We start from the raw sequence: 19,618 nt of genomic DNA, 5'->3' as shown, positions 1-19,618 counted from the left end.
ATGGAAACAAAAGTTAATAATACAATACTGAAAACAATGTACATTAAAAAATATGATTCTTACCAAAGAATGCAATCCCACACTTTGACAATGCAGCTGTTATGGGAGAGATAACACCTGGTCCATTTTTTCTTAGCAAGGTGGTTAAAAATAAAAATATGTCTGTCCATGACTGATAAATTGCAGCTTTTAGCTCGATATCTGAAATAGTAATGCACATATGAATATATCTTAAAAGAAGATTAATATCTGCACTGACCACATCAGAAAACATTTGGGAAAATGTTAAAAGTGAAGAGCTGCATAAAAGTCCGGACATAAAAGGCTTTTACCACTTGTTTGATGTGCTGGCTGCAAAAGACGAAGTTTAGGAATTGAGATGTTTTCCATTATACAGCCCAAACTGCCCAGGACGGAGACGGTATACATACAGTACATAGATGAGGGGCGGAGTATGTTGCCATGAACAAAGACCACCATTAACAGATGTTTACTAGTGAGCAATATAAGAAGGGTCCAGTGGTGCAGCGTGGGTTACCAGCACCCAGTGATGGCAAGTATTGTGCCCTCTATCCCAGTAAACTAGTGTCCCTAAAGTGCCCACCTAAAACAAATAATGTTCCCTTAGTGTCCCCTAAAAAAGTAATGATGTCTTGATTGTCCACTCCAAAAGTAATAATGCCAACTTTGTGCCACCCACCGCAAAACATAAATTTAATACTCTCCTTTCCAGTACTACAATGCATTGACTACTATTAACTGCCTGTATTGGGACTCTAATGTAGCATAGACCTAGAACAATCTGGTCTTTAGCCTTCAGGATGGAGAGCGGTGGGGCAGGGAGCCTGTGGCTGCCTGCTCCATCAGGAGAACCAACTGAATCAGGGTCATTTTGACACTGACACAACTCCTAGTGGAGCATAGATGAGCCACCAGCGATGCCACTTTTTAGGGACATTTCAATAGAAACAAATAATTGTCACCTTCAGAAGGATCGTGAAAAATAAGCGTGGTGAAGTCAGAAGAGAGGAAAGAGGACAGGAGAACCCTAGTGAACACGCTTCACTCTGCAACATCTGGAGGGTAAAGCTCCACAAATTTCTAACACGTAGGTTTTATATTTTAAAATCCATTACCTCAATGATTCCATTCGCTGTACATTGCTGATTTACCAGTAATTTTTTTTGTTCGACCGTATTTAGTAGAGTGAGGAAAACAAACTTGGCAATTTGAATAAAATTGTAGAGCAAGTACAATTGTAGGACGGCTTAATGGTGCATTACTGAAGGGCTTAAATTACAATTACATTTGAAGCTGGAAGATATTGTATTAGTATTGTAATAGGCAGAATACAGTAAAATGCAGCAATAAGGGATGGGCAAGATTAAAAAAATTCAGTTAATATAAATCTAACAGAAACACATGGTTCTCCAATATTTTATATCTCATAGCAGTTATATACGCTGTGTAGTCATTCATACTGACTGTACTTTCTTCATCTCCGGCACTGTAACCTACTGCCTGAACCATAACATGGACTTCATTATTAAAAATGCATAAAAATCATCCAAAATGTCATCAAGCAGCCAATCAAATCACTTATTTAATTAGAAAACCTAATCAAGAAAATGGAAAGCTAAAATCTGATTGGCTGCTGTGCCAAAGATACCTCATTATAATTGAATAGATGGTTGCCCGATTCTAACGCATCGGGTATTCTAGAATATGCCCCATGCAGGATGTGACTCCCCCCCCCCCCCCCCCATATAATGCGCCATGCAGGATGTCACATCCCCCGTCCGTTATAATGCCCCATGCTGGATGTGACATCCCCCCCCTCCCTTATAATACCCCATGCAGGATGTCACATCCCCCCCATAGTGCCCCATTCAGGATGTGACATCCCCCCCTCCCTTATAATGCCCCATGCAGAATGTCACATCCCCCTATATAATACCCCATGCAGGATGTCACATCCCCCCATAGTGCCCCATGCAGGATGTGACATCCCCCCCTCCCTTATAATGCCCCATGCAGAATGTCACATCCCCCTATATAATACCCCATGCAGGATGTCACATCCCCCCATAGTGCCCCATGCTGGATGTGACATCCCCCCCTCCCTTATAATACCCCATGCAGGATGTCACATCCCCCCCATAGTGCCCCATGCAGGATGCGACATCCCCCCCTCCCTTATAATGCCCCATGCAGGATGTCACATCCCCCCTATATAATACCCCATGCAGGATGTCACATCCCCCCCATAGTGCCCCATGGAGGATGTCACATCCCCCTTCCCTTATAATGGCCCCTCCACGATGTCACACTTCCCCACCCCACCATTTAATGCCCTATGGCCCCATACAATAAAAAAAAATAAAAAAAATCCAATACTCACCTCACTTGTCAGCTGCTCCTCTGGACTCCAGCGTAGCCCGCATATTCCCGCTGTGCGCTGTGACCGGTCAGGAGAGAGCGCGGTGTAAAGATGTCACCGCGCTCTCTGACCTGACATGTCACACAGCAGCAGCGGAAGACACAGGAGCTGCTGCGCAGGCACGGGGAGGGGTAAGTATGGCGCCGGGTGCCGGGGTCCTGAGCGAGCAGGGGGGTGGGGGGGGGGGAGAGGAGGAGAGGGGAGAGGAGGAGAGGGGAGGGGTAAGTATGGCGCCGGGTGCCGGTGTCCGGAGCGAGCGGGGGGAGGGACAGGAGGAGAGGGGAGGAGAGGAGGGGAGGAGAGAGTAGAGGAGGGGAGGAGAGGGGAGGGGCGTCACTTTTACCGTCCGGAGATAAGTGGCCGTAGCCGCTGATCTCCCGACAGTAGCCGCATGGGGGTCAGCGGCGCCTCCGGTCGGGGGACGTATGCTGCGAGCAGCCGGCTTCATCTCCCGGCTGCATCGCCGCTCACCTCCGTGCGGCAGATCAGCCGCTAACGGCCGCCATCTTTTTGTGAAATGCCGCGTCGCTGATTGGCCGCGGCCGGACCAATCAGCGACGCGGGATTTCCTGGACAGACAGACGGGATAAGACAATTATATAGATAGATCTTTAGGGGCATTTTAACATTTAAATCGTTTTTTTTATTAATTCTGATTTCCCCTGTAGATATGGCTGGTATATTATCCCCATTTTCCTCCAGGGGGCGTAACAAAGCTGACCGGGTCTCCTAGGACCCAGCAGCTTCCGCTCTCTCACTAGACCCAGGGATCACAAGAATACGGTGTATGGAGGAGGACGTGCCGTTAGTGCTTCCTTTTACCATATACACAGCACTAGGTCAGCGCTCTGTATATAGCTATCAGGAAGGCAGAGGCGGTCATAAACCGCCTCAGCTCTCTCTCTCTGCAGAACTCGACTGTGTCTGACAACTGCTCAACAAATAATCCTGTGAAACTATGAGAGCGGGATTACCAGTGTGCTGGCATGAGTGCGCGTGTCATCCCATGTGTCCATTGCTGCTCCTGTGACGCGATTGTGGGGGATGGATGGATTGCTATGATAGCCGGGGGTCTATTGAAGACATCAGTGCCTCTCATTACAGAGCTCAATTGACACCCAGCCTTTGGCCGAGCTTCAAATCAGACTTTTACTATATGCAGCAAAACTGTAGTATTGCTGCATATACTACAAGTGATCAAATCCCCTAATAAATACAGTGAAAAGTAAAAAAAAAAAAAAAAAAAGTTTTACGAATAAAAAAAAGTTATGGCTCTTGGAAGAAGGAGAGGAAAAAACGAAAACACAGAAATTAGTCATGTCGGGAAAGGTAGTGTTGAGCGGATTTGTTCTGCATTTCTAATTCGTGTTCGGGGTTCCGGCTTGTTCGCGCCAAAAAATCGCCTCCGCCCACGAACTTCCCTGATGTGCCACGCTGTCAGATGACATCAGCGTGACAGCGTGGCAAATCAGGGATGTTCGGGGGCGGAGACGATTTTTTGGCGCGAACAAGCCGGAACCCCGAACACGAACCCGAATTTGAAATGCAAACAAATTCGCTCAACACTAGTTAAAAGTGTTGATGAAGACGCAGCATTGGAGGTGGGGGCAACGCCTGTAAACACAATTTGGAACTACCCTTTAATGCTTCAACTATACAATGTATGCTTTCATTCAAGCTTTAGCTAAATTAAATCGTAAATGTATTAATAAGGAGTTAATAAACCAAGCACAAACAGTATGCAACCTATGTATCAGAAAATTTGGTCTCACACAGTTCTTCATAAGGTGAACTTGTGTTCATCAATATCGGCATCTCCATGGACGTCTCGTGTACCCTGATCACCATGACACAAGACTGTATGGACAGCGATGTACATTACTGCCAATTAACAAGTCTGTTCTCTTTTAAAGACAGGAACACTGCAAATTGTATGAAGTGACACGTACCGAAGGCCTTCTTGTGTTGTACAAATAACAGGGAGAATAAAGTGGTCAATAACGAGCACATCTTGTCTTCTGTCAGCAAAGCAGCATTGACCAGCAAACATGACTGTAGAAATCTGGACAATGCAGAGAGGTACTGAAGCAGAATAAGCACCTAAACAACAGAAATAATTGGAAGGTTAAAAAGCAGGTATGATGACAATTGCTACACAAATTAAAGAGAAAATAAAAATAAACAGCTTTTTAATGGATTGTCAGAAGCTTCAGGGACACAAACGATTGCAGTGCTGGTTAGGATGATAAAAGATCAGATCATGGGCGCAAATACATTTTGTATCGCTGAGAAGATCGATGTTGGATCTTTAGCTGCTGACTGATTTCTCTTTTGCATCACAGTGTCATTGTGATCAGCAGCACCAAACACACATCAGTGCAGCACATGGAGGTGGTGGCAGTGCGGAGTAATGTGGCAGACTGGTACAGTAGCAAGGATGTCAGCCGCCCTTGGTGCACTTGTAACCTCATTTACATAAAAAATTCAAATGTGATTTTTATTAAAGGGGTTGTCCAGGACTTTAATATTGATGGCCTATCCTTCGGATAGGTCACCAAAGTCTGATTGGCAGGGGTGCAACACCCGGCACCTCCGATCAGCAGTTCCTGTCGGCCGGAACTGCTCAGTCATGGAGCTGCACAGCACAACTCTGTCTACTGCATAGTGGCCGTGGCTGGGTACTGCACATCCGCCATCTACTAAAATCAATCGGCTGGGCCCACTATTCAAGCAACGGAGCTGCGCTGTGCAATCTTAAAGTCCAACACAACACCTTTAATCAATTTGCAGACCAGAAAGGCATGTCTATCTTCTTAAAGGGGTTGTCCGGTCAAAACCGATAAGTCTGCAGTCACTCTGTGTGACTGCAGACTTATGAATCCCCCAGTGCATGCACTGTGCGCTGAGGGGATTCGCCAGTTTCAGACCCGGGACCAGAGGGTATGTATGATTTATACATACCCCCGGCCTGTGGGTTCCGCCTCGCTCCATACACTTGAATGGATTGAGACCACACCCAGTCTAGTGACACAGACGGCCAGTGGGCGCATCCGACTAGAGGGCGCGGCCTCACTCAATACAATTGTATGGCAAGTGAGGCCACGCCCACTGGTCAGGAGTATGTATAATTCATACATACCCTCCGGTCCCGGGTCTGAAACCGGTGAATCCCTGTAGCGCAAACACACAGTGTGACTGCAGACTTATCAGTTTTGACCAGACAATCTCTTTAAGTAGCAGGCATAATTTGGCCTTAAAGGAATATTCCCATGTCCAACATCCTATCCCAATATCTATTAGGTGTAATAATAATAACAGTAATGATAATAGAAAATATCTTAACGGGGTTGTCCACTACTGTGACAACCCCTTCTTGAACTAAATGTTTGGCCCTGATAAAATAATAAAACCTACATTCACCTCCCATGCTGGCGCCATTCCAGCGGTGTCAGCACTCACAGTACCGGAGCTCTGGTGCCGTAGAATGACGCCTGGCGCCCAATCTGCACCGGCGTCACTGTCCCCGCCTTGGTACGGATTGAACAAGAAGAGTAAGTCAGAGGTCAGATGCAGCTCGGACTTCCTGGTGTAGCAGATGTGAGACCCGGCGTATATTATCTGTGTATGCAGTACAAAGCGGACTTGATCTCTATGTATCAAACAACTCAATCCCGTGTTGAGGAGTTGAGCTAAGATTAGCTAAGATCTAGAAGTTTAAGGTCAATGTTAATTAGGGACATGGATCTATTGTTTGACCACAACGTTTAGTCTTAATTTGGCTTAGAACTTCGAAGAGAGGAAAGCTGGCACTCTCTGTCCCATAAAAACTTTTTTTATTGCAAAATCATTTAAAAAATGGATGCAAGAGAATGCAGGTACAAGAGACAGACGATGGCCGTTTTGGACACAATGATGCTTCAACAGGATCAAACCCCACCACCTTTCCTGTCTTTAAAGTTTTACGAAAATCTAGCATTTGGTGAAGCACCTAGAGTTCCCGTATAATCGCAAGGTGTGTGCCGCTATCCTTACAAGTCGTGAGAGTTATGAATGGTGCCGTTTTTATTTTTTTTTTTGCACTTAATTTGGCTTAGATATCATAGTTATTGAGGCTATAAGGGCGAATGTATCAGGTGTACGTCCATTTCTTAGAAGTTAAAATAACCAGTGAGGTGAGAGCCAAGAGTAGTCTCATATTTTTGCAGTATAGGGCAGAGGACCTATCGGGGCCTGTTTTTTCGTTTAACTTGAGTAGAAGGATAGCTTCTTCTATTTCAGAAGAAATAAGTTGGTTTAGACCAGCGTTTCCCAAACTCCAGTCCTCAAGGCCCCCCACACGTCATGATTTCAGGATTTCCTTAGTATTGCACAAGTGATTCAATTATTATCAAGGCATCAGAAACGAACACAGGTTCTCTCACATGAGCAATACTAAGGAAATCCTGAAAACATGAATTGTTGGGGGCAGTGAGAGGGTGTGGCGGGGGTTGGGAAACCTAGATCTAGCGCTGTCTGCCTGTGGGTGAGGTCTCGGTAGTGTGAGGGGGAGTTTTTCAACCGACAATCAAGGAACAACATGTTACTCTCCAGCCCAGCTATATTGGCCAACCGGTTTTTGGGGTTTTTTTTGCGGGTAGATTCGTGGATGAAAATGCCTCTCAGGACTGATTGAGCCTCCCAAAGGGAAATCAGCGAAGCCACGGTAGGCTTGTTCAGAGAAATACAGTACAGACCAAAAGTTTGGACACACCTTCTCATTTAAAGATTTTTCTGTATTTTCATGACTATGAAAATTGTACATTTACACTGAAGGCATCAAAACTATGAATTAACACATGTGGAATTCTATACTTAACAAAAAAGTGTGAAACAACTGAAAATATGTCTTATATTCTAGGTTCTTCAAAGTAGCCACCTTTTGCTTTGATGACTGCTTTGCACACTCTTGACATTCTCGTGATGAGCTTGAAGAGGTAGTCACCGGAAATGGTCTTCCAACAATCTTGAAGGAGTTCCCAGAGATGCTTAGCACTTGTTGGCCCTTTAGCCTTCACTCTGCGGTCCAGCTCACCCCAAACCATCTCGATTGGGTTCAGGTCGGGTGACTGTGGAGGCCAGGTCATCTGCTGTAGCACCCCATCACTCTCCTTCTTGGTAAAATAGCCCTTACACAGCCTGGAGGTGTGTTTGGGGTCATTGTCCTGTTGAAAAATAAATGATGGTCCAACTAAACGCAAACCGGATGGAATAGCATGCCGCTGCAAGATGCTGTGGTAGCCATGCTGGTTCAGTATGCCTTCAATTTTGAATAAATCCCCAACAGTGTCACCAGCAAAGCACCCCCACACCATCACACCTCCTCCTCCATGCTTCACAGTGGGAACCAGGCATGTAGAGTCCATCCGTTCACCTTTTCTGCGTCGCACAAAGACACTGTGGTTGGAACCAAAGATCTCAAAGTTGGACTCATCAGACCAAAGCACAGATTTCCACTGGTCTAATGTCCATTCCTTGTGTTCTTTAGCCCAAACTTGTCTCTTCTGCTTGTTGCCTGTCGTTAGCAGTGGTTTCCTAGCAGCTATTTTACCATGAAGGCCTGCTGCACAAAGTCTCCTCTTAACAGTTGTTGAAGAGATGTGTCTGCTGCTAGAACTCTGTGTGGCATTGACCTGGTCTCTTATCTGAGCTGCTGTTAACCTGCGATTTCTGAGGCTGGTGACTCGGATAAACTTATCCTCAGAAGCAGAGGTGACTCTTGGTCTTCCTTTCCTGGGGCGGTCCTCATGTGAACCAGTTTCTTTGTAGCGCTTGATGGTGTTTACAACTGCACTTGGGGACACTTTCAAAGTTTTCCCAATTTTTCGGACTGACTGACCTTCATTTCTTAAAGTAATGATGGCCACTCGTTTTTCTTTACTTAGCTGCTTTTTTCTTGCCATAATACAAATTCTAGCAGTCTATTCAGTAGGACTATCAGCTCTGTATCCACCAGACTTCTGCACAACACAACTGATGGTCCCAACCCCATTTATAAGGCAAGAATTCCCACTTATTAAACCTGACAGTGCACACCTGTGAAGTGAAAACCATTTCCGGTGACTACCTCTTGAAGCTCATCAAGAGAATGCCAAGAGTGTGCAAAGGAGTCATCAAAGCAAAAGGTGGCAACTTTGAAGAACCTAGAATATAAGACATATTTTCAGTTGTTTTACACTTTTTTGTTAAGTATATAATTCCACATGTGTTAGTTCATAGTTTTGATGCCTACAGTGTGAATGTACAATTTTCATAGTCCTGAAAATACAGAAAAATCTTTAAATGAGAATGTGTGTCCAAACTTTTGGTCTGTACTGTATATATCTAAGCGATTACCCAGTTTAGGAAAGACTTCTGGGTCAATTCATAACTTTCACGTTTTACTACTTTTAGATAAGAAAATCACTTTCTAAAATAAAATATCTTTTTTTGCATTATATTCAAGGAGCCATAACACTTAATTTTCTATTTACATAGCTGTGCAGGTCTAGCATTTTGGGTAACTGAGCTGTAGGATGTACAAAAATTACTATTCTAGCACAGTTATTTAGTTTATTTTTATCTTTCAACATGGAGGATAAATAAATTTATAGCTTAACTCTACCAGACATTACAGGCACGTTCAGGTTTGTGTGTTTCTATGTTGTTGCTTATTGTTTAGAAAAAATTGGATTTTTTTTTAAATATTTTAAAACAATTTTTTTTATACAATATTTAGTAGTCCCACAAGGGGACTTCAACCTGTGTACAAGTGCTGGACTAAGTGCTGAAGACACCAATTTATGTGTCTTGTGTTATGTGAATATTGTCATGCGTTTGTATATATATATTGTGTCATATGAAGTGTGAACTATATCCTGCGGTTTTTAGTGTGTATTGTGATATGGTAAGGTATAAAGTATAGCGTAAGACATAAGTTAGGTTTTAGGACTTAAGGTAGTGACTATAGAGTATGATACACTTCTAATGCTTACCAAAGTCTAATATGTTTGTTGTATGCAATTGCAATGCATAATGTTTGTAAAAGTATATCTGTCAGCTACAGACGTAGGGCCAGACATCGTTAAAGCTTGGGACTAGCCCATAGAGGGAGGGGCAGGCCCCAGTAAAAAGGGATTGCTTCCCCATGGCAGTCAGATAGGGAAGTTCATCAACCAAGGTCAAGGGCAGTGGGAGACCTTACTGGGATCCCTTGTGGACATTCCTGCAACGTCTGGAACTCAGGGCTCGCTACAGGTACTAAGAGTGCTTTATTCCCTGGCATACAGGGGAAGACGGAAGTGGAGCCGTGTGAAGGGAAGGTAACGGATCACGTGTGTACTGCGGAACTGGACGGGAAATCCCTGGGGCTGACAGAACCAGTAAATGTAGGGATAGTCCAGGAGGAAAGGATATTAATGCTGAAAATGTGCTGTGTTAAGGAAACAAGAAATAAGACGTGTTCTGCCCGATGCTGCGTGCTACAATTTGATGAACTTAAACTGTCCTGTAAACATCTGTGCGTTGAAACGAACTGCGTGTCCCCTTAATTATGTATGGCGGCTCAGGAAGATTGAGGCCTGGAGACAGCGAAGGCCTGCGGCCTACAAGTGAGTGTGATGCACCTCACAGCACATTGGGACTGAGACAAGATTTTCTTGTAAAGTGCCAGGGTGGTATGGAGCTACCGCCCTCGGTCACCTTACACATGTGATTTTTGATCGCATGGGCAATACAATACACTGCTTATGGCCTCCGGGTCGGCCACAGATTAAAGTCTACACTGACAGGCTGAGATAATGCACTGCACGAGTAGCACATTATCTATCCTGTAAGTGTTGCATCCTGTCAGGCTTTGATTTATGACCGACCAAGAGGTCACGTTAGGCCCACGGTTGCCATAGCAACCCTTGGCTCACTGCGACAGCATTGCAAAGAGCCAATGGAGAGATCTTCCTATATCAACCAAAGGAGTTAATGGTTAAACACACTGATCCAGAGCACAGATCTCGCTCAATCCCCGCTGCTGCATCTTCTGTGATGGCGGAGTGAGCACTGTTAGCGACAGGGGGGCCTGGGATCACGATCCTATTCATGTCCTTATGGAAACTGGATTAATTTCACTCACTACTGACAGCAATTAATCTTCTTCAAACCCTTTCTTTTGAATTTATGGGCACAGCATGTTGTATTTGGATGTAAAAAGGCACTGCAGTGATGGGAACTGGTTAAAATGGAATTTGTCACCAGGTTTTTGCTACGTAATCTAAGAGCCCCATAATGTGGGAACAGAGACCCTGATTCCAGGGATGTGTCACTTACTGGGCTGTGTTTTGTGGTTTCACTACAATCAGTGTTTTTCCAGAAGGAGATCATCACTACAGGACAACTGGCCTCGTGCCTGGTAGTCCAACCAATTCCCCCACCAGTGATCAGCAGCTCTCTATCCCCATACATTTTACACAGAAAGGGGCACAGATCAACAACTGAGCTCTGCTACATCTGCAGCAGAGAATACTGTGACTATCGGCACTGCTGCATCCATTAAACCAAGTGATATATGTGTGGAATCAGGGTCTCTATCAGTGGGTTTTTTGTAAAATGTAATCTGACAGCAGCAAGAGGAAAAGACAGACTCCCTTTAAAACATGTCTTTTTACACTACCCAGCTGAGTAATTAGTTCTGTGATGGACTCTCCAATACCTTGGAAAATATACCCAAGCTTAAGACATACAGGCATTTATAAAAGCGATGGATTATTATACATAAACAGCTCATGTGATCAGATACATGCATGTTTATCTGTGAGCAATGTTTCAGACCTTGAATGCTATTAAAAAAAATTAAAATAGGGGATTCAGCCACAATGACTGAGCAGCAGACAGAAAGAAGTAGTAAGCCGTAAAAAGTATTGTGTCCTTATTCACTATCCGAAATACAAATGTGTGAGAAATGTACGTCTGTACCGGAGAGCAGTGCAATACACGAGATGCCACTAATTCTGGATTAAGATGGTGAACTACGTGGTATAATAGAGAGCTGGAGAGTTCAGCGAGCTCCTCTGTGCAGCACTAACAGCATTAACCCAGGTGCGGAAGGAAAACTGACCTGTGACTTTACATTCCTCGCACGCCCTTCAGGGGTGAATGAAGTCTTGAGATCAGAAAAACATCTTTCTAGCACAGCTGGCTTTATGAGACTGTAGATGAGAGGACACAAAGGAAAATCAGGAGCTTCTTCTACATGGTCAGATTACAATACACAGTAGATGCAGAAAGGACACACTGAAATATTCAATGAATGGCTGCCTGGGCTCTTCCTCATCTAATAAAAGCATAATGATATGTGCACATTAGACTAGAATAACATTATTTGTAGAAGAAGTAAAACTTCCAGAAAATAGGGGAAAAAAGGATAGAAAAAATGTGCATCTGGCTATAAAGGATGAATCAATGTCTGAAGAATTCACAATATCGTATCTAGCAGATGGGGCTCACTCCGAGGCGGCACTTAATGCAGAGCTGAGGATATCCTCAACCATGATATTAGGACTTAAAATGTGTTTTTTTTTTATTCTTAAACTCTTTTATTATTATTTTATTTAATAAAAAAAGGAAACTGGCTCCTTCCTAGTACCTAATCAGATCAGTGACCAAATGTATGTCAGACAAGGCAATCCCTACGTCTTCAGGATTCATTATGAGCAGGTTCTCCAATAAGCCGCATACAGCTGACAAGAGAGACGGCGTAACCAAGGAGCGCTGGTCAGGCATGCACACGGAGGCGCAAATCTCTTCTGAGCTCAGAGATGCTGTTCTGGCCTTATTGTTCTGACCTGCAGCGAAAAGACAAAGAATAAGCCTTAATCTATTAAAACGTGAAAAAGTATTTCCTATTAAGGACATTGTAAAGAGAGATAAAATCGCTTAATCACAAAGGAAAAGGTCGGTAGTGTCATCTACAATTTATGGGCAAAACTATTTTGACATCTCCACATTACATTTATGAAATCCCAATCGGAAGCCACAGGTATTAATATGGGGTTGGCTCCAGCTTTGCAGCTAAAACAGTTTACAGTCTTCTGAGAAGGCTTTCTACAAGATTTGGGAGTTTGCTAGTGGAGATTTTTGCCCATTTACCTGGACATTGTGAGGTTAGACACTGATGTTTTATAACAGGACCTGGCTTGCAATCTCCATTCTGGTTGATCTCACAAGTGTTTAATAGGGTTGAGCTCAGGGCTCACCCAAAGTAACCCAACCATGCCTTTATTATGGACCTTGCTTTGTGCACTGTAACATAACCATGCTGGAACAGAAAAACGCCTTCCCCAAATTGTTTTCAAAGCTGGGAGCTACAATTGTCCAAAATGTCAGTATTACAAATTCCATTCACTGGAATTAAGGTGTCACAGTGTGACTGTAGGAAAGCCGGGGCAGAGGGACCCTATACTGTCCCTTAATCTAGAGTCGTCCTAGTCTATCCCTAACCCAGGCTTACCCCTGAAGGTGGAGATGCCTGGGTCTCGTACCTCTCTGTGCTCCTACAAAATCCTAAGCCGCCATCAACCTTCCCCCAAGGAGGAAAGGGGCAGGGGTGAAAGGGTAAACACAGGCTGGACAGATAGGGGGAAACCAAGGCACACAGGATAAAATATGAAGAGGAAAAGGGTGCACAGTAATGAGGCAGAAAAGTAACACGAATAAACGCCAAAAGGGGAGGAGAGAGGTATTCACAACAAACTGCATGCAACAATGTCAAAACGACTGAAAGCGACTCTAGACCACTTTCTCCAATGAAGCCAGGAACAGAATGAATATTCTATTGCTCGCATGGAGGGAAGCCAGACACAAGTTTAGATGGTTCCAATAAGCAGAACAGCCAATAGACAACGAGGAACTCTAAACCCTTTCCATGCCACAGGAAACCTGTTAAATCATGAATGGCTGTGTACAGTTAAAGAACACCTGTGCTCAGCTAATCGATGCCATCTTCTAATCTCAGATGTATCACAGGTCCCAGCAGAGTGCGGCACATTCATGACACTAAGTCAACCCCATGGTATTATCCATTTGGCATTCACCAAGCATAGACTCATCCATCAGACTGACAGATAGAGAAGTGCCTTTCCACTGCTCCGGAATCCAGTAATAACATGTTTTACATCACTAAGCACAATGCCAAGCATCAGATGGAGTGATGTAAGGCTTTGCATGCAGCGGCTTGGCCATGGAAACCCATATCATGAAGCACCTGGTGCAGATGCTAATGCCAGAGAATGCTTGGAGGTCTTATGGAGTTGGCAGGGAGCAGACTACCCTTACGCACTATGCACTTCAACAGTCGTTGACTCAGCTCTGTAACGTTATGTGGTCTGCCCCCTTGTGGCTGAGCTGCTGTGGATCCTAAATGCTCTCACTTTTTAATAAAACCATTCAGCTGATCATGAAATATTTATGAGGCAAGAAATCTCACAAACTGACTTGCAACGGAGTCATCCTATTACAGTGCCACACTACGATGGAGTGAGCTCTTTAGAATGACCCATTATTTCACAAAGGTTAATAAAGGCAGACTGCACGACTAGGGGTTGGATTTTATATACCTGCGGCAATAGGCCTAAATGAACAACCTGAATTCAATGCCTAAGACGTGTCCCAATACTTCTGTCCGTTTAGTGTACTTTATTTTCCTTTTGCAATTTATTAGCTTTCTATATGCCAAATAATGGGCAAAATGTAAAAGAATAGTGTATGCAATTTCATCCAGCAGAATGGAGCCAGATAAATAAGCAGCCCTCTCCCACCCCCAATAAAAAGGGGTTTATATGGCAGAAAATTACAGAAAAACACATTTGCTTGGCTTTACCACTATCACAAGGAATTGATTTGTCCAGGAGAGTCATAGGTCAGCGCTGTGAAGGTTATTGTATCCATACCTTGATCCAGCCCTTGATCAGTCGCACAGATTGGAGCCATGCGTTCTGAGCTGCTCGCGGATGATGTGAGAATCTGCAAAGATAAAACAAGAGCTGAATGCAAAATGAAGTAACTAAGCTGAAACTCGAGCCCCTGGGTGCTACAATCCTAAAAGCAGAATGCCATGTCATTAAAAGCACACGGTCTCTGCGGGCGCATAAAACATGGATTCCTTCATAAAGTCTAGCAACACTCCGCAAAAGGTAAGGCAAAGAGAAATGCTAATTTACTTATCAAGTTCTCCTTGCCCTTAAAATGTTCGTCTTCAGTCTTTAAAACTCAAAACTACGGGTTGGCCAAGTCTAAATTATACAAAGTGTCGATGAAAGGAACGAGAGATTGACAAATATTGTAGGTTTGGAAAATCAATCTCTTCTACAATGAAGAGCATCTCGGGCAGTTCGGCTTCACACAATGCTGCGGTTAATGGAAAAGCAAAAATGCACAGCTATCTACAGAATGGAGCAGGTGTCCTTTCTAAAGATGTACATATTGCTTTAAGGCAATAAAGGGCAAGGCACAAAAGTGAGCGATGCCGCAAATATATTACATGGAGACGAAATGAGCAAATGTCACTCACGGAGAAAACAGAGTCGCATTCAGCACTGTCCTGGATATTGGATCTCCGGGATGATTATCCGGACTCAAGCTGATCAATAAAATACTATTCTAATTATGCTGCAATTTTTAATTGCAGGTTGGACATGTCTATCAGGATAATCAAATTCTGGAAACTGATTTAATAGGAGGTATGATTGGCAATTAATTGTGCCCAACATAACTCATTAAGAAAATGTAAACTATGACCTACATTATCAGTGGGCAAAGTAACCAACCAAAGGGCGCAATGTGCCTAAATGACAACAGAAACATTACCGGATTTCATTTGCCAATCTCTAGTTATGTGACAGAAGAGTTGGCCGGTAAAACTGGATCACTGGAGTCTGCGCCAAGTCCCGCAATTCCTAACTTGGCATAATTAAATGTGTTGGCTGATGTTCATGCATTTATATTCTCTTCTTTTCCAATTTGCATCAAATCTTCTATTCATGATAGAACCATAATGTATCAGTATAGAACAGACAAAAATGACAGCAAGCGGGATTCCATCAGCCAACCGGAGTGCCATAAGATCTTTCCGAGGGCATAATAATGGACTGCAAAGCTTCAGCCGACGACAACCCAATTGGAGTTGTATTTTGCTCCAATCACTAGGCAGAGGGTTTATTTCTTGTGGGATAATTCACAAATAATAAGACCTTACTGATATAGCCTGTATCTGCAGTGATAAATACTGCTATGCAATAAAAAAAAGGAACTTTTGCAAATTTGCAATCCACTGAGAGCTGAGGGAAGGAGATGAGCTGTTGTGATCTCACTTATATACAGCTCAGCAAAGACATGAGGGATTCCAGCTTTTAATTAACTTTTCAGCTCACAGAGACCAGCTGCAGCAGCCAGATGGACATTATACAGTTAAGCTGAGATGTCTTGATCAGAATCAAGCTCTGATGTGAGGTAAAACACTTGAAACAGAGATTTGTACAATGTTTTTCTGTCCGCCCGTGTATGTTCCCTAGGCCTAGCCTGCTTCTCACTCCTCCCCTCTCCAGAGGATGATGGGCTGTCACATGACACCTAAAGTCCATTTCTTCTGAGCAAGACATACTTGTGCTGCATTTTCAATAAGTTCAGGAGGCCGGGAGAGAGGGGAAGAAGTGTCTTATAGATGGGGAGGGATTTCTATAACAAGATACTTTGCAAAGATTCTTATATTTGTTTGTACTATTGAATTATGCTATTTTTTTTTAAAGTACAGTTCATTTTTAAAGCACCATGCCAGCATTTTTTTTTTATTATTTCAGCACTGAAGTGGTGCTACTAATGTAAGTTCCTTGCCCCTAGACTTACTAGTCACCGTCTTCAGGTGTGCCTAGCACCGCTACGTCCTGATCTGCCATCTTATGACTGCAACGTCTGACTGACCGGAACCCAAAAGGTAACGATCACAAGCTCTCAATGTAAATCTATGATAGCCTCGCTCTGGTTCTCTCATAGACTTACATTGAGTAGTGACTTCTGGCTCTCCCAGCAAATACTGAAGAGATCCTGCAGGTCACAAACTGAAGACTGCCCGGGACCGGCACAGAGAACAGATAAAGATGGCAGTTGGAGGGTATAATGCCAGGGGCAGAGAGCTTATATTAGTGGCAGCACTCCAGCACTGCAAGAAAAGAAAAAAAAACATGCTGGAGTGATGCTTTATACTATATATTTCTATTTTATCTCAGAAAAAATGTATATGTTCCAGCTTCAGGTTCTTCATGAAAAGTAAACTTTATTAGGTCATATAAAAAATTGTGAAAGGTCACAACACCTTAGAAGGCATCATTCTAGAAAATGCGTTTCAGACTATATGTCTTTAATCATGCAATGATGAATGAAACGCGTTTGCTAGAATGATTCCTTCTAAGGTGTTGTGACCTTTCACAATTTTTTATATGACCTAATAACATCTACTTTTTATGAATAACCTGAAGCTGGAACATATAAATTTTTTCTGACTCTATTACTTTTTTCTTTTCTATTTCATCTGTTACAAGGTCTTATTAAAAGAACTATATTAAAAATATAAGATCGGATAGATAGGATTGGATAGCTATAGTGGTGTGAAAAAGCGTTTGCCCCCTTTCTGATTTCTTATTCTTTTGCAAGTTTGCCACACTAAAATGTTTCAAATCACAAAACAAATTTAAATATTAGACAAAGATAACACAAGTAAACACAGAATGCATTTTTTAATGAAGGTCTTTATTATTAGGGAAAAAGAAATCCAAACATATAGGGCCCTGTGTGAAAAAGTGATTGCCCCCTAAACCTAATAACTGGTTGGGCCACCCGTAGCAGCAACAACTGCAATCAAGCATTTGTGATAATTGGCAATGAGTCTTTTACAACGCCCTGGAGGAATTCTGGCCCAATTATCTTTGCAAAATTGTTGTAATTCAGCCACATTGGAGGGTTTCCGAGCATGAACCGCCTTTTTAAAGGTCATGCCACAGCATCTCAATCGGATTAAGGTCAGGACTTGGACTAAGCCATTCTAAAGTCTTAATTTTGTTTTTCTTAAGCCATTCAGAGGTGGACTTGCTGGTGTGTTTTGGATCATTGTCCTGATGCATAACCCAAGTGCGCTTCAGCTTGAAGTCACCAACAGATGGCTGGACATTCTCCTTCAGGATTTTTTAGTAGACAGCAGAATTCATGGTTCCATTTACCACAGCAAATCTTCTAGGTCCTGAAGCAGCAAAACAGCCCCCGACCATCACACTACCACCACCATATTTTTCTGTTGGTATGATCTTCCTTTTTTGAAATGCTGTGTTACTTCCACGCCAGATGTAATGGGACAAACACCTTCCAAAAGGTTCAACTGTTGTCTTGTCAGTCTACATAGTATCCTCTCATAAGTCTTAGCGATCATCAAGAGGTTTTCTGGAAAAACTGAGATGAGCCTTTATGTTCTTTTTGCTCAGCAGTGGTTTTCGTCTTGGAACTCTGAAATGCATGCCATTTTTCCCCAGTCTCTTTCTTATGGTGGAGTCATGAACACTGACCTTAACCGAGGCAAGTGAGGCCTGCAGTTCTTTGGATGTTGTTGTGGGGTCTTTCGTGACCTCTTGGATGAGTCGTCGCTGTGCTCTTGGGGTAAGTTTGGTCAGCTGGCCACTCCTGGGAAGGATCACCACTGTTCAATGTTTTCGCTATTTGTGGATAATGGCTCTTACTGTGGCTCGCTGGAGTCCCAAAGCTTTAGAAATGGCTTTATAACTTAACTGCATTTTGTGTTTACTTGTATCATCTTTGTCTAATATTTAAATTTGTTTTGTGATCTGAAACATTTAAGTGTGACGAACATGCAAAAGAAACCAGGAAGGGGGCAAACACTTTTTCACACCAGTATAGATAGATAGACAGATATGCAATTACTTTGCAGATGATAAAGCCTTCACGAGTACTGCTACGACTGCATTGGAATCATTTCTTTCCTAATTCGGTTTCTCATTGGAGCATGTGTGTTGGACAACAGATTGTACTGTCACTGTGTCACAGCCTGGTGCCTGCTTATCTGCCTTGGCACTCTGATAAGGGCTCTGTAGTTATGGCTGCAAAAAGCTGCTGACTGACAAACACGACCTGTTTAAAATACAGTTTCACTTATCCTGAAACAGAAGTGGAAACCATTGGTTTCTGAGCTTCCTTGGTTAATGTAAAATGATTTAAATGTAAAAATAATATATAAAAAAAAAACTAAAGCAGATTGGAAGCTCGTCAATAAAGATAATAAAATAAATAAAATTGTTGTAGATACCTGAAAATTGAAAAATATAAAAATTTAGACTAAAATAAAATTCTCTTCAAAGCTTACAAAGCATGGATGTATTAGTATAGGACAGGTTGCATGAACAGACTATAAAGGGAGGGATGAGAAGCCCTTTAAAGTGAACCTGAATGATGTAGAATTAATGGCGCCATACAAGTGAATAAAGTAAATAAATAAGTGGTTCCTAACATATGTTTTCTATGAAACGTCGCAAAATTTCACCATGCCTGACTGAGATCATACAGCCAGTGTCTGATACATGCGGCTTGTGGATCGGGCAGCACGCATCAGCTGTCAGGCTCATTTCATTATTATTTCAATACAAATAGTTTCCAAAAGACAAAAAAAAATGAAAAACTAAAAATGATTATTATTTACACCGGAAAGATGACTTACTATTGTACTCAATGTGGATTCTGACCCAGATGTGCTGGAAACATTGGGAGCACTATTCCATACATACAGCGAATCTTCAGAACCTGAAATGTAGATCATATTGACATCAGACTGAAATACAGAGAGTTTACAGCTACAAATTCAATGCTGCCACCTCAGGGCGCGTGTTAATAATTGAACAACTGCTTCATACGAGACATCAAGAAGTTGAGCTAACTCATACCTATGGGCAGGCTTTCTTATTTTTTAGGAGGAGTGCATGTCTGGATTGAACTTGTAGCTTAAAAGGGAGAAATAACGGCAAAATAAGCTTGATTTGTGGTGTATGTTCGCTATATAAAACAGGAAATCTCAGGAATATATTCATAGTCTATACTGGACTCAACATTTGTCAAATAATGACA

General features: G+C 42.8%; 1 protein-coding gene across 6 annotated transcripts in view; it reads right to left on the bottom strand.

The window, feature by feature from the left end:
- The window catches only part of RTTN (rotatin), a 308,992-nt gene that overhangs the window by 35,246 nt on the left and 254,128 nt on the right, over window positions 1-19,618 (bottom strand). For all 6 annotated transcript variants that reach the window (XM_073678960.1, XM_073678959.1, XM_073678958.1 and 3 more), the window contains exons 35-40: window positions 19,215-19,297; window positions 14,395-14,467; window positions 12,093-12,291; window positions 11,565-11,655; window positions 4,390-4,540; window positions 64-201 (exon numbers count right to left, since the gene is read on the bottom strand). In XM_073678960.1, coding sequence (XP_073535061.1) covers window positions 64-201; window positions 4,390-4,540; window positions 11,565-11,655; window positions 12,093-12,291; window positions 14,395-14,467; window positions 19,215-19,297 — 735 coding nt within the window. The remainder of the gene's footprint in view (window positions 1-63; window positions 202-4,389; window positions 4,541-11,564; window positions 11,656-12,092; window positions 12,292-14,394; window positions 14,468-19,214; window positions 19,298-19,618) is intronic.

The sequence above is a fragment of the Phyllobates terribilis genome, unplaced genomic scaffold, assembly GCF_046119375.1.
Source record: "Phyllobates terribilis strain yellow unplaced genomic scaffold, ASM4611937v1 Scaffold_4__5_contigs__length_816908805, whole genome shotgun sequence".
NCBI classification, from domain to species: domain Eukaryota; kingdom Metazoa; phylum Chordata; class Amphibia; order Anura; family Dendrobatidae; genus Phyllobates; species Phyllobates terribilis.
The sequence above is the reverse complement of the archived record's forward strand: the minus strand, read 5'-3'. Positions and strand labels throughout refer to the sequence as shown.